Source organism: Calypte anna, chromosome 1 (genome assembly GCF_003957555.1).
Source record: "Calypte anna isolate BGI_N300 chromosome 1, bCalAnn1_v1.p, whole genome shotgun sequence".
Classification (NCBI taxonomy): Eukaryota; Metazoa; Chordata; class Aves; order Apodiformes; family Trochilidae; genus Calypte; species Calypte anna.
The window spans coordinates 28,009,096-28,023,470 of record NC_044244.1 but is presented as its reverse complement, the minus strand read 5'-3'; the positions used below and the strand labels follow the sequence as shown (position 1 = coordinate 28,023,470).

General features: G+C 39.4%; 1 protein-coding gene across 1 annotated transcript; it reads left to right on the top strand.

Moving 5' to 3' along the window:
• Positions 1-10,065: 10,065 nt before the first annotated feature.
• On the top strand, positions 10,066-13,107 carry LOC103527585 (arg8-vasotocin receptor). Its single transcript, XM_008492803.2, has 2 exons — positions 10,066-10,978; positions 12,051-13,107. Exons 1-2 carry the CDS (start codon positions 10,066-10,068, stop codon positions 12,248-12,250), a joined length of 1,113 nt encoding a protein of 370 aa, XP_008491025.2. The 3' UTR covers positions 12,251-13,107.
• Positions 13,108-14,375: the final 1,268 nt, after the last annotated feature.

Genomic DNA, 14,375 nt, shown 5'->3' with positions numbered 1-14,375 from the left:
CTGCTACTGTAGCTGCATAGGCTCCAAGCCAGCCTGACAATCTTCAGTGCAGCACTGGGCACTGCCAGCAGCCTTATGAAGTATAATCAAAAAAGACCCAAGTTACTCCCATGGTGTTTTTCCTGTTGAGGCTGTTCCAAATTCAAAAATGAAGTGTACTGGAATAAAAGGGTAAGTGCAAAAGAATATATTATTTTCCTGCCTCATAGTTAAGAAGTCATCTAGAAAAAAGGCTATTATTTCTGGTCTTGGGTTTATCAGATTATTCTCATTGCATCATTTCATTTGGGTATGAAATGTAAATATAGAATCAACACAAGACTGGCATTACCCTTCCCATTGTGCAGGAACACAGAACCACATCCTTTTTCTCCAGAGTTTCTTCTTGGTTCCATGAATCTTCCATTCTTTTGTGCCCAGTCACTTAGTTTCAGCAACAAGGAAAAGCAGTTTCCATTCTGCCTTGCCAATAATTTGATGAACAAGAAACACAGAGAATCAGAAACAGGTATTTCAATTTTCTCAGGCTGAAAACAGCACTGACCCCATTTTCTGGCATCACCTGGGCAAATATTCCATTGAAAATGGTGTTATACTGGACCTTCTTCTTCTTCCCTCCTACTCCTGCTGTTCCTCCTCTCCTCACCCAGGGACTTCTGTTTTCTCATCCCATTCAAAAGAACTGGACAAGTCCCAGCCTGTCCATTGAATGTGCCTTTAATGTTCCAAGCTCTGCATTTTGAATGCGTAAAGGTACCTGGCTCTTGCTTAGAGTTCTGACTCCAGATGAGAAGCTGGATCTGGGATTTAGCTTCACCCCCCTGTAGTGTATGAGGTGGGAGCCGTGAGCTTGTGTTAAGCCCACCTGTGCCCAATGAGGGCTGACCCCAGCTGCGCATGAGCAGGATTGGGTGACCAATAAAAGGTGAGCTTCTGAGGGCATGCCTGGCTCACTTGGGAGCAGCCAGAGCAGGAGGTTAGCTGAATCTAGAGCAGAAGAACTGAACAAGGCCAGCCAAGTCTAAAGGCAGCAAGATTGGAGCACTGTTTATGCACCTTGGCAAGAACACCTGTTTGACTTCGAAGTGCCGTGCCCCAAGAAAGGTTTGTCTGCTACATCTGGTGGAGAATGCAAGCATAGACCATGGTCTAGCCCCTGCTCAGGCAGACCAGGAAAAAGGGAGCCAGTTTGGCGCAATACAACACCAACAAAAAACCCAAAGAGGTGGGAAGTCCAAGTTGGGTAAGAAGGATCACTACCTTCTCTCTATTGTTGATTCATCAAAAGAAAAAATGGGACTGTCATTGAGCACCCCTGTTGATGAGAAGTTTCCAGAGAAGCCAATAATATGGACGAAAGAGCAAGAACTCTCCTCCGCCCCGTCTGCATCGGTTGCGTGGGAACTCTGGCAAGAGGTCGGCAACTTGATATGGGACCTCCACACTCAAGAGAAAAGTAAGCATGAAATTGACTTAGAAGATGCATGGAGGATAATAACTAATGCATTAAAAGAAACAAAAGCCGAAGCAAAAGCTGCTGCTACCACCATTGCGATGCCTACGCCAAAAGCCAATGTTGTTCCCACAGCACCCCCGCCAGAAGCAGAGCCTAATGTTGTCCCCACAGCACCTCTGCTACCTACTCCTCGAGTATGGTAGGACTTGGAAGGCATTCTTGGGATTAGGGGAGAAAGGCCTCGCCATTAAAGGCATGTCGGGAAAGATGCACTGCTCCATAGCTGACTGTGTCGGACATTGGGCTGGAGGAAGAGGAAGAAGTGTCCAAAGCACTGTGCCCAAAGAAAGGTTTGTCTGCTACGCCCCCGGTTCATTTTCCTGCTTTGCTATGTCCAGCCACTTTCCTGCTTGTTACACAAGGCTAACATAATTGGATCCCTAAATCAGGGTTCTGGGTCCAGACTTTAGGTACCAATTCTGGTATTCTGGATCAAGAGTTTTGGGTTCTGCTCAGAACCTGAATTGGCACCTAAAGTCCTTCACACAGCTAGGCTTGGTTTCCTGTGCTAATGTCAATGTCCCTGTCAATGGTCTCTGGCCTTGATCAGTGCTTTTGTGCACCCTGCACAACTGCTAGAGTGTGCTCATCATATAATGATATAGTAGTTATGAATAATGCAGATGATTACTTAGAATTTGAAATTCAGACTCATGCTAGAGGTCATATTACAATTCCTTACCAGCCCCCTATGCTGAAATAGCCATTCTGTTATCTTTCATCACTCAGGAACTCATAGATGTGAATTTTGTTACTGCTGCATCTGGCTGAGAGTTTGATTGTGCAAGTGTCAGAAAAAGTTCTTGGCATAAATGGGAGCAGGTCAAAACTCACAGTCTTAGTTCCCTGGGAATTAATTCACTGTCCACAATGCTTGCAATTGTTTATTCAGTATAATTAGAGAAACTGAGTCATTGCTTTTGACTTTGCTTTTTAGTTAAAACATTGAAATCTGACATTTGCACCAGAAATTGAGGTATGATACGAGGTTCCATTTTAGCACTTTTCCCTTTATTAAAAAGCTCTGTTTATAGCTTCTCACGTTAGAGAAAGTATTCTGCCATTTTTTTTTCAAAACCCATCCATCATAGTTCTTTCTCCTGAAGTTACACACTATTTCTCTGGTTTTCCTCACTCTGACCAGCCTTGTTGAGGCTCCTTATCTATCACTTTCTGCCACAACACTGGTGACACGTGAGCTGGCAGACCATTTAGTGCCCTAATAGAGAACCCAGCCTGTCTGGAATGATGTAAATTAAAAACAAACGAACCAAACAAAATACAACAACTTTCTGGCAGAAACATGTGTACCTTTTCAATAATTTATTGTTAGCTCAGCTTAAAGTAACCTAGTGCAAGTTGTAGAAGTACCAGTAAAAGCTCTGTACTCTGTAGGTAAACACTATTTATTAAAGTTGCAAAAAATTTTACGACAGCAATGGAAAAAACACAGTATTCAGAGAGTGGTTTACAAGCTGTGGAAGATAATTCTAGCACCATAATTCGAGTGGATGAGTTGAGCAAAGCAGTTCCAGGCTTTGGGCTGAGTGGGATCCTTAGTCACTGCCCTCAGTAACCTCTGTGAAATCAGAAATGTGCCCAAAGAATGACATCAGCACTGATGAATAATAAATCTTTTAGTGAAACAGGATTAAAAGTTTAAGTTTTCAACATAAGCTCCTTAGGGATTAGGAAGAGACACTATTTACGTAGTTAGTGGTACTGTTTTATGGTGGGTACCTGGGATGTGCCTAGTTATGAGTCACATACCCCTTGGTTTTTCTCTGGTTTTAATGCCTGTGGCTATTTTCTACTGAAAGATGCACTTAGAAGTTTTATTCCAAAATATTGCCTATCAGTAATTATAGAAGTTTGATGTCTCCTACCTTTTAGGACCATTTGTTGTCATGTAGCTTTAGTTCTTACTAAAGTAACAACACCCCCTTCCTTTAAATACACAGGTAACATCCTCATCTGTGAAGTGAACTTAATTTCTTGGAAAGTGACAGCATCCAGAGTCTGTGTGTGCAGAGGAGCAGTGTTGGTATATGTACACAAAACAGGCTTGTGCATAACTAAGGGGTAGGTCAATTTTGAAGGGTTTAAATTCCACGTTTAGTATATAAACAGTATTAGCAGGACAAAATGTCATCCTGTGTTCATTATAATGTTCATTTGAAAAGTTAAAGGCAATTTGTAGTGAATTTGGACTGGAAATGGATGAGATTTTGGGTTGTCTTGACATTTTCTAATAGTGTTTTGGCTTCCCTAAAAGTTCTTTCTGCCCAAAAAATGTTTTTGTCTAAATCAAAGCTTAACTCTTTCTGAGGAATGAAGTTACTGACGCTAGTCATCATTTTGTGTTTTCTGATGTCCTGAAAACAGCATTAGTAGCTGCCAACACTGCCTGATTGTGGTATATATGTTGTCTGCAATACTGCCTGCAATACATTTTTCTCTATCTGTTGTTGGCACATTGGCTTTAGCTATTGCATTTAGGCTGCTTCAGTTCCATAAACCCTCTCTAGTCACTTTCTAACTATGTAGAGTTGGAGTGAATCATTAAGGCTGGTCCAAAAACCTTGTGTGTTAATAGACCTATTGAATTAGTGATGGGATTTTTATGGGTTTTTTTTTAAGAAACATAGGATGTTCTACCAGTACAGCAGCAAAAAGGTGTACATCGTTTTACTCCATCATTTTACTCCAGGAGAGATGACTCACAGTGAAGTAGTTTATCTGCTGCATTCTGGAAATAAACAATATTTTAACACTGAAAAATATGAATTTAGCTTGCTGTAAATGCGTTTGTGCTATAGGGTAAATCCTTGAATAAGACTCATGTGTAGCTTTGGCTAATCTCCTATATGGAAGATTTGCTAGCCATTACATTACTTCCAACAGGAGTTCATGTTATATTTCATGCTACTGGTATGTATTTACATTACTTAATACATCATCTTCAATGTATTCTCTCTCACTAGGGCAATTTCAATGCAATACCATATTAACTTTTTATCTACCCTAGAATGTATTGGTAAGTAAATGTTTATATAGAAAATATATTGAGTGAATGTTTTTACCATCTTCTTGGTAACTGAATCCTTTACTGCCTTCTCTAGTCCTTCCACCATATAAGGTCTGTGGTAGCTGGTTTTTACATTTTAATGTCTGAAAGAAATAGAATCCCATCAGCACTGAGGAAATAATTGTTTTCTCTAAAATCCTCTGGAGATGAAGCCAATCATGTGAAACTTTGCTTTTGTTAATTAAATGGTTTTCATGACTTGACAAGCTCAATAACAATAATCTCCTAGCTGCTCAGATCTACAGTATCTCACAGAGAAAAGAGGCAGACCTGAGTTTCTTCAATAAAAAGCAGACAGCAGTATTTTCCACTTGATCTTTTCTTGAAAAGGAACTTTTTAGAACTTGTTTATGCACTCCAAAGTAAAACCTATTATCTTCACGAGTTTTATTTAATAAGTAATGTCTGTCACGAGATGAAAGAGTTGCTGTTTTTCAGAATTTGTTGGGAGACTTTTAACACTAAAACATACATATTTCTGCTTCACCATATATTCCTTGCCTGTCTTGGCAAAAAGCCTCCCCAACACACTGTAATTCATTCAGGTTTTGGAAGACAAAGGTTGTTTAGTGTAGCAAAGATTTGCTCAAGGAGAAATCTAATACCTATAAGGCTGGTATTTAAGGGCATCTACAGAACTGTTGGAAGTAAATTCTTTTTAGTGGTGGCTGATGATCTTGCATGGGACAACTGCCACTGTTGGAGGTTCTGAAGGCACATTAAGAAGTGTTTTTTCATCAAGAGCACTGGAACAGTCTGCCCAGAGGGGTGGAATTTCTGTATGTGAAGGATTTCAAGACTCATCTGGACAAAGCTATGTCTGACCTGATCTAGTGATGCTGAAAGTCCCACTTCCAGTAGGCTGTTATGCTCTGAAAGGAAGACCTCAAGGTGTTCTTCTCAACCAAGATTTCTACAATTCAGTGTCTTTATGATTAAGGTGCTTAGGCAACTATAGACAGTGTTGTTGTCAAGGGAGAGGTTGTGGCTGAGGTTTACCTAAATCCTAGCTCTGAAAATATCTCCTTGAACAGCAGACTTAAAATTAAAAGATGTGTAGAAGCTGTGCTTAAGAACATGTTTTTTGTGGAGGACTTGGCAGTGCTAGGTTAATGATTGGATCTTAAAGATCTCTTAAACCAAAAGGATTCTATGTTTCTATGAAATGGACCTAGCTCCAGGTATAGAAAAAAATGCATACCCAGTGTTCATCTTGTGTAGGCTCAATAAATGTGGATGGATTACTTGGCAGTACCACAAATTTAAAATATAAAATGACAGAGGAAGGGTGAAGGGATTATTTTTTGGATAGTGTTGGAATTTTGTGAGTTGTTGTGTATTGTTGTACAATAACAACAAACCACAATATCTCATCTTCCAAGATAATATTTTAAAAATAATACACTGAGAACACTACATGGAAAGATTTAAGATAATTAAATTGAACCACAGTCCTAACACAGTGGCAGGGTAAAGCCTATGATAAATGAGTCTTTGGCCATCTCTGAGGCACATCAAATAATACTTTGTACTTACATGTAGGCACTGAACTGAAGCCTTGATTCCCTTTGGATGTGATGGGAGTTGACACTCAGCTCACACAGCTCACACATTATCCATTGGTCAAGGGAAATGTTTATTTCCCTCCACTCAGCACTTGTGCCACATCTGGACGACTGCCTTTGGCCAGGAAAGGTGTTGATGGGCTCAGTGTAGGGTCATGAAGGTGATCAGAGGGTTGGAAGATGTAACATGGTGCAGGAGTCTGAGTGAGCTGGGCCTGTGCTCTGCATCAGTGGAGTGCAGTAATAAAGGGTATGGTAAAATAGCTGTTTTCATAAAATAGGGTAAAACCAGGATTAAGGTAAGGAAATCTTAGGTCTCTTCCAGTGCTGGGAACCTTGCTTTTGTGCAGCACCAGATAGATACCAGATGGATCTTCCCCCAGCTCAATATGCAGATGCCATCTGTGGAGGGGTTCCTCCTCCCTCTCATTATATATGGAACCTTTTACTTTGTGCAGCAAACAGCCAAATATCTTCTCCTCACAGGCTTGGACATCCTCTGTCCTGACATTCACCAGGGCTAGCACAGGCTTTAAGTACAAGGCTGAGTGGAGCAGACTTGTCCTTTTCAAAACTACTAACTCCTCTAATATGACATTTCCCACATAGCTCCCAATACAGCTTCAGCCTGGAGGAAAGAAAGCTTCAGGGGGCCTAATGGTGTCACCCAGTACCTGTGGGGAAAATTACAAGGGTCTGAGCCAGGGTCTTACTGGGGTCATGGCAGAAGAATCAGTGAGGTGATCAGAGTTAGGGTAGGGCCTGATGGTACATAAAAGCTTAGTCTGGTCTGTTGTCTCTGCCTTGAGCAGATGCATGACTCTGTAATTCTAAGCAGAAGCCTAAATTTAAGTCTTAATCCACGAGTTGAATCCTTCTCTACTAACCAACAAACATTAGGTAAGAGCTCATGCTGAGAAATCCAACCGAAGTTAATGAAAATGTTTCTTCCCACACTGCTGAAAGTAAATAATTCAGGAAAAGAATTTAACTTGGACAGATACAGATTGGAATGAGGCAAAGCTGGGCAACAGAAGGATAATATGGAGTAAAAGAACAGCTAAGACCACTTAAACATTTTTGTCTGCTACCCTGTTTTTCTTAGTGAGTTATATTCCCAGAGTGAATTCAATTTCAATGTAACATTATCCTGAATGCCTGCTAGCATGGATGAAAAAGGTGGAAAGGGCAGAATTAAAAAGTTATGAGACCATTAATATATACTGAATTGATTATATGTAAGATGGAGTAGAGTCTGACATCACTAGGGTAATTTTTACAAGGAGGGTCACCTCTTTTTTATAAATATGGCAAAGACAACATGTTACACAATGTGCTTGCCCTTTATTCAACCTGTGTCCACATGCTGGGTCTGACACCTCTCATAGCACGTCAGCACCCAGATGCTGTGTGCCGTGGATGTGTGTAGGCACAGGAAGAGGAGCCTGTTCCTAAGGATGCTGTTCCATGTGTAGGTGATGGAACACACTTGCATGAAATACATGTCTACCCACATATTATGCATTTGAAAATTGTACAAATAGATGCTTCTGCTGCTGCATTCTGGTTAGTCTTCCAATAGTATCCCAGAAATCACTTGGGTTGCATACTCTGGTCTTCTTACATGTAATTCCTTTATCATCTTTCAGATCATGAAATGTAAATTTATTTTTATCTTCCATGCCTGACCCTGAGCTTAATTTTCTGTTCTTCATGTTCCAGTTTCAACCTGCTTAGTTCTAGCTCTGCCTAGATGTACATGTTTACTCTGTTTCCTGCTAGAATAAAGATTCCACCCGGGCTTTTATTAAGTTGTAGAGTGCAGGTGGTCAAAGTAAATAGTGTTGGAATACACACCTGAAATTTTGTCTTCACTGAGGGCAGAAGTGGAGATCAGCCAGGCTGCTCTACAGTCCAAGGTTTGCCATCAGCAGAACTGCCAGAGGTTCAGTGTCTGTGGCCAGTTCGGTTTCTCTGCTGCTTCTGGATGAAAGGAGAGTGAAGGCAAAGGCAAAGCCATTTGTTCTCTTACAGTCTTACCATGCTGTTTCCCATGAATCAAGATAGATTCCAAACTGGGAGGAAAACTAAAAGGAAACAACCTCAGGAATCCAAGTTTCCTACAAATAGGCTCCCTCTTAGGAAAAAAATTATCAGGTATATTAGATTAAGTTGGTGTGATTCACTCTCTTTGCAACATGGTCATAGAGCAAATCCATTGTAGGCTCAGGCAGCTGCAGCAGTGTTCAGCCAAGTCTGGATTATGGATAATTATAGTTGCTGTTGGTGGCAAATTTTCCTGAGATTGTTTATCTTGTCTGTTGTCTGTTCTCATAGTCTTAGCCTCGTTTGAGGCATTAATATCAGTCCCATGGTGAGATGGAAGGGATAAGAGGGAGAGAAACAAGATCACTCTGTTTTTACAAACTGTTGTAGTCTACCTCAGCATCCTGTTTATGAGTTTTAACCTTTCCCTGTCTGTTGATGCATGAAAATATTTAGTGCCAACGAGATGAAGGTCTGTGAGATTGCTGAGCTGATTTTATAACATAGTCTTGATCCCAGCCATGAATAGGTGCAGGTGCAGTGTTATGTTTTATACATACAGCACTGCTATACTTTTAACCTTATCAGTTTCCTCTTCACAAAGAATTCAAATTAGCAGTGTCCCAGCTGTGACCTGAAGAATAGGGGTGCTCTAGCTTCAAGCAAGATTGTGCACAAATATATGCTATCTTTCATTTTAAATGAATTAATTTTTAAAAACATCTTTTGTAATTAAGAGGGCAAACTGAGGGACAGCAAATTAAACTGAAATTGCTGTTCTTATCTGCTACTAACAATATGCAGAAGTTATATTGGAAGGCTGAAGAGCAACAAAGAACAATGAATTGTGGTCATAACGCAACTTAGTCCACAAAAAGAAAAGGGATTAGGTACTTAAAAATGACCTCCCAGCCTTTAGCACAACAGTGGAATAGAGAACCTTGGAAGCTGTTTCATTGTAGAGCCCCTTTCCTCAGCTGGATTTCTCACTGAATTTTCAGTTACTTTTTCACTTACTTTTCTATTAAATTCTCCGTAGACCCATAGTCCCATTAAAAGTAATTTATTTCACATGTGTTATTTTCCATTTTGCTGAGAAAAAGCCTCTAAGACTTGACCCTGCCTTGAAATAAAAATATTATTTTTAGGGCAGTTGAACTTTTCTTGTTTGGTTGGTTTTTTGTTTTGTTTTTAAGAATCAGGTGACTAAAAAAAAAACAAACAAAAAAAAAGTAGAACAACAGAAAAACTATGGAAGCTATGGAAAACTGTATTTCTTTGCCTCTGCTGCATTTAGGATGTGGTTGTGCCCCAGGAGCCTTGAGAATTGCAGTCATGATGCTCCTGAGCTCAGGGGCCCAACTTTCCATCTACGTATAAACATTCCTCCCATTTCAGCCCAAGTGTGTGCTTCTGGGTTGCATAATAAAATACTTGCAAGAACTCTCCTGAGTAAGATCATTTAAGCAGGGGTTTGGCCACAGCTATTTACAAGTCCGGGTCTTGACTGAAGTGAGTAATTGAATTACGTTGAGCCTCTGAAGTTTGCCTTTTATTTATGTATTTCCCCCAATTGTGTGGCTCGTTCTGCCATTGGCTGCACTCCCTGCAGCCTACCCGAGGGCTCTGCAGTTACATAAGGCTCTGCTGGGAGCCTATATAAAGCCTTTTTGCATGCCAGCAAGAGAGAATTTTATCAAGATCCAGGTCCCACAGCTTTAGTTCTCACAAGCAGGAGGAGAATTGCTTGAAGACATCCTGAGAGCTGAGCCTGGGCTGGTTTGTTTGCTAGCCACAGCTGTCAACCTGAGTCACAACCAGCAGCTCCAGTAAGATAGCTTCTGTGCACTATGAAGAATTTTTCATTTCCTATGCAGGATAAGATCTATCAGACTGAGAGTCCTCCTCACAGATTCCCGAGTTTGACAAATCAGTCAGATCCTGTTGGAAGACCAGAAAGAGATGAGCAATTAGCTCAAGTAGAGATTGCTGTTCTGGGGGTCATATTTCTGACAGCATCTCTGGGCAATTTCATCCTTATCCTGGTGCTGTGGCGAAGAAGAAAGAAGCTCTCTAGGATGTATGTGTTCATGCTTCACCTCAGCATTGCTGACTTAGTGGTAGCCTTTTTTCAAGTGCTGCCTCAACTTATATGGGATATTACAGACGTTTTCATAGGGCCAGATTTCTTGTGCAGGATTATCAAGTATCTGCAATTGCTGGGCATGTTTGCCTCTACTTATATGATAGTGGTCATGACGGTGGACAGGTATCAAGCAGTTTGCTACCCTATGGTCACTTTCCAAAAGAAGAGAGCTCTCTGGAACATCCCCATATGCACCAGCTGGTCTATATCACTGATTTTTAGCCTACCACAGGTATTTATCTTTTCTAAGATTGAAATATCTCCAGGTATCTTTGAATGTTGGGGTGAATTTATTCAGCCCTGGGGCCCAAGGGCATACGTGACTTGGATTTTTGTAGTTATATTTTTCATTCCCTCAGCCATCCTTATCACATGCCAGATAAAGATTTGCAAAATAATCAAAAGAAATATAAACGTGAAAAAACAGAGCGAGTATGAAGTAACAGATCAGAAGCAAGCCCTGCCATCTCGAGCAAGCAGTGTGAACTGTATTTCAAAGGCTATGATCAAGACTGTAAAAATGACAGTGGTGACAGTTGTTGCCTATGTTCTTTGCTGGTCACCTTTCTTCATTGCACAGCTGTGGTCTGTGTGGTTCCCCAGTGTCCTGACTGAAGGTAAGAGACTCTCCATCCTCATTCACAACTTCCTAGCAGGCTAGCACATTGCTTTATATTTGCACTTTGCTTTTTTGTTTGAGTTACATGTGATCATTGGAGTATGATTAAAAATAAAATCAAGGACTCATAATACCCTATATTTAATAAGGAACAGAGAACTTTATGTGCTCTGTGATCAAAGCATCATATATTTGTCTATTTGGTGTGTGTGTGTGTGTCTATGTTTTCAGTAATTAATGATTTTAAACATTAATATACAGCACAAGAAAAAGTATCATCTGCTCCAGCAAGGGTTCAGAGTTTTAGAGCTTTCAGATATTATAGCATCAGTATTTTGGGTTCTTGGGGTGAAAAATAAGTAATTAACTATTTGGAGTAATAAAATAAAGATTTCTCACTTACTGTATAGAACAGTGATGTGGTAAGGCATCTGATTATTTTTTTTAAAATAGTGAAATAATCTTGATGAAATCTCTGTAGTACACAATGAAGCAAAAGTTGTGAAATGCCTGTTTATAAAGTAAAAAAAGCAAGCCCGAGAGAGAAATCAAAGAACACTGTGTTGTAAACAAGATTAGTCTTGTCAAACTTGTACTGCTGCCTCTTTGTTAAAGGCAGACTCTGTATTTGGCTTTATTTAAGTGTACCTATTCTAAACTCAGATACAAACCAAAAGAGAAAAAAAAGAGCTCTGATGAAAAAAGAAATCTTTCTAATCTTCGTTTAAAGAATTCTTTCTGTCAGTGTAAATTTGAGTCTTACTATACCTGTATTTGTATTAATATCTATAACTATTTCTAGCTGTAAAGCAGGCTAGAATTGCTTTTAAATTTAATGCAGCTACAGAAAAAAAAATGTATTTAGAATTCTAAACTCTTAAATGCATGGAATACAGTGTATTTTGTACCTTCAAGGATTACAGATTGCATGGAATAAATGAGACTTTCCTACTATTAGATTAACTTTTATATATGAGCACATACTCCAGAAAGCAGCAGGGTGCGGAGATGTTACTAATTTGTATGAGCATTCTATTTACTCTCTTATTCCTTTAACTATTTCCTTCCAGGCTCAGCATTCACCATTATTATGCTCCTTGGCAATCTAAATAGTTGCACCAACCCATGGATTTACATGTATTTTTGTGGCCACATTCCATATTGCACAAATAAACAGCTGGAGAACACCTCAGCTCAAGAGGAGTCAGTGATGACGGGAAGCATTCATCTTGTAGACAGAGACCTTGAGGAAAACACCACTCCTGCATAAATGATGGATGCTTTTTGTTGTTTTGTTACATTTGCTGTGTTCTTAAGGTTTATAGATATTTTACTGCCATCCTGTTGTTTTCTTGATGAGCTGGAAAATTGTCTTAAATTGCATAACTACATTTCTCTGCAGTTCTGTAGCATGCACAGGAAGTGTCTGTGCTGTGCAAGTCTGACTTGGTTCTTTCATCACCACCCTGCTATCAGAATGGAATCTTGTAAAGACTGGCAAAGATACATGAAAATAGCTTGGATATTTTGTGTCCTACAGTACTTTGTCTTCTGTGATGCTGGAATTCTAGGTAGTAAAGTTTTAAAGCTAGCTGGTCTAACAAATTGAAAAGTAACTGGAAAGGAATCGAACGTAATTAGACTTGAATAGGTTTCAAATTGAACCATGAATTTTTCATCATTCTGGTGTATTGTGGGACAGTTTGACAAATCTTGAGGAGGCAGAAGAAAGTCAGAAAAATCCATTGCTAGCTATTATTAATGCTTTGTTAAAATTAACTCCTTATATACTTTTAAAAAAATGCCTAACACCTTAATTATTTTGCAGAAAAAAAGAACTCAATGTCCTTGTGACACTCAACACCTACTTTGGTTTCAAAGGTCACTGTGGATTGCAGGAGGGCAGCAGCACAGTAAGAATCCAGGTTCACAGCTTCACAACATGGGTTTATCTTCCATGCATGTTCCAGCCATTAACCAAAACTCCCCACACATGCTCAAACATATGCATACTTTAAATAAACGTAGGCATTAGAAATTATACTTCCATTTGATTGTCAGACCATTTTTTTTTTCTGGTATGCAATTTATTGAGTGTGCTTAGAACCCCTTCAGGCTTGAATTTGATTATTCCCCCTTTGTGGTAAAATAAATCTGCATATCTTTTTCTGAAAATGGCATTTGCTTGCTATATTGTGGGTGTTTTGTGTAGGTAGCTATTCCCTTTCAGTGTCTGCAATCTAATCAGAGGAGTATGGAAGGAATATCAGCTAAGGTCTTTCAGGTGAGAATAGAGCTGCATTTACAGATATTCTTAGAGATAGTTGCATATCACCTGCTGCATTATACTACATTTCATCAGTGCTATTCACATTTCATTTTTATGAGTGCTAGCAATCTCAATTTTCACTAGAAAAGCTATAAAAGTGGGTGGGTTTTAACAGTCTAAATTGTACTCAAAGAAATACTGATTTAAACTACTGATTGAATTATGAGAAGTGCTGCTGTAAAATGAATAATTACACTTCAGGTTAATGTGTGCTGATATGACTGAATAGTCTGTAATTTCTATTCCTTGTATAGCTGGTGTAATTCATAGGGATATGAACCAATATTACCATCCTTTATGATGGGAAAAGCTGGTGTCTCAGCCCATTTGGCAAGAAGAATGCTTCTTTAGCAAGTAGGAACAGGAAGATTGTGGATGAAGACAGTACCAGAGGCACTCAGGAATGGGAAGAATCAGTATGAAGTGTCTTATTATCTTATTGTAATTGCAACTGATACTTTTTTTTCTTGCTGTTCTGTCTGTTCTTCTCTTTGCCCCTGTCTTTAATTAATAATTGCCAATTTTACCCCACACCATGTTCCCAGTTAGAGCAATTCTGTACTTCAAATGAATGTCCTCATCTGGAGTATGAACGTCCAAGGTACAAACCCTATTATTTATAAGATATTTGTTGTATTTAGTCCCTGACTTTCTAAGGCGTTCAGATAAATCTGCTTTCAGTCAGCTTCTCCTGTGTGACTTAATCCAGTGGTTAATGGTGGGGACTTTTTTCCTACTTCCTTTGATTGCACTTTGTTCCATAATAAAATATGTAGTGCTGAAGACAAACATAAATAGAAGTTCTTCAAGGAGTTACCTGTGTCTCTGTGCTACTGGATTTGTAGCACAACACAAGACTCAAAAGGTAAACATTTGAATGGAAAATGGGTATCAAATTGCAGGCAAATAGTCATGCAGATCCAGACATAAGTCAGGGTACTGCTCAGAGACCACAGTGGAGTTGGGCCATTTAATACCACCTGGTTTGGCCTCTGATATTTTAAAAGTATAGCTTCTAAAACTTTCTGCATTGCTCATGTATTTGTTAACAGTTCTATAATAGTTT

Excerpts from the sequence above, each read along its gene's own strand:
- LOC103527585 (XM_008492803.2), top strand. The coding sequence starts at position 10,066 with ATGAAGAATTTTTCATTTCCTATGCAGGATAAGATCTATCAGACTGAG. Across the intron at positions 10,979-12,050 it reads CCCCAGTGTCCTGACTGAAG|GCTCAGCATTCACCATTATT; the intron begins GTAAGAGACTCT and ends ATTTCCTTCCAG.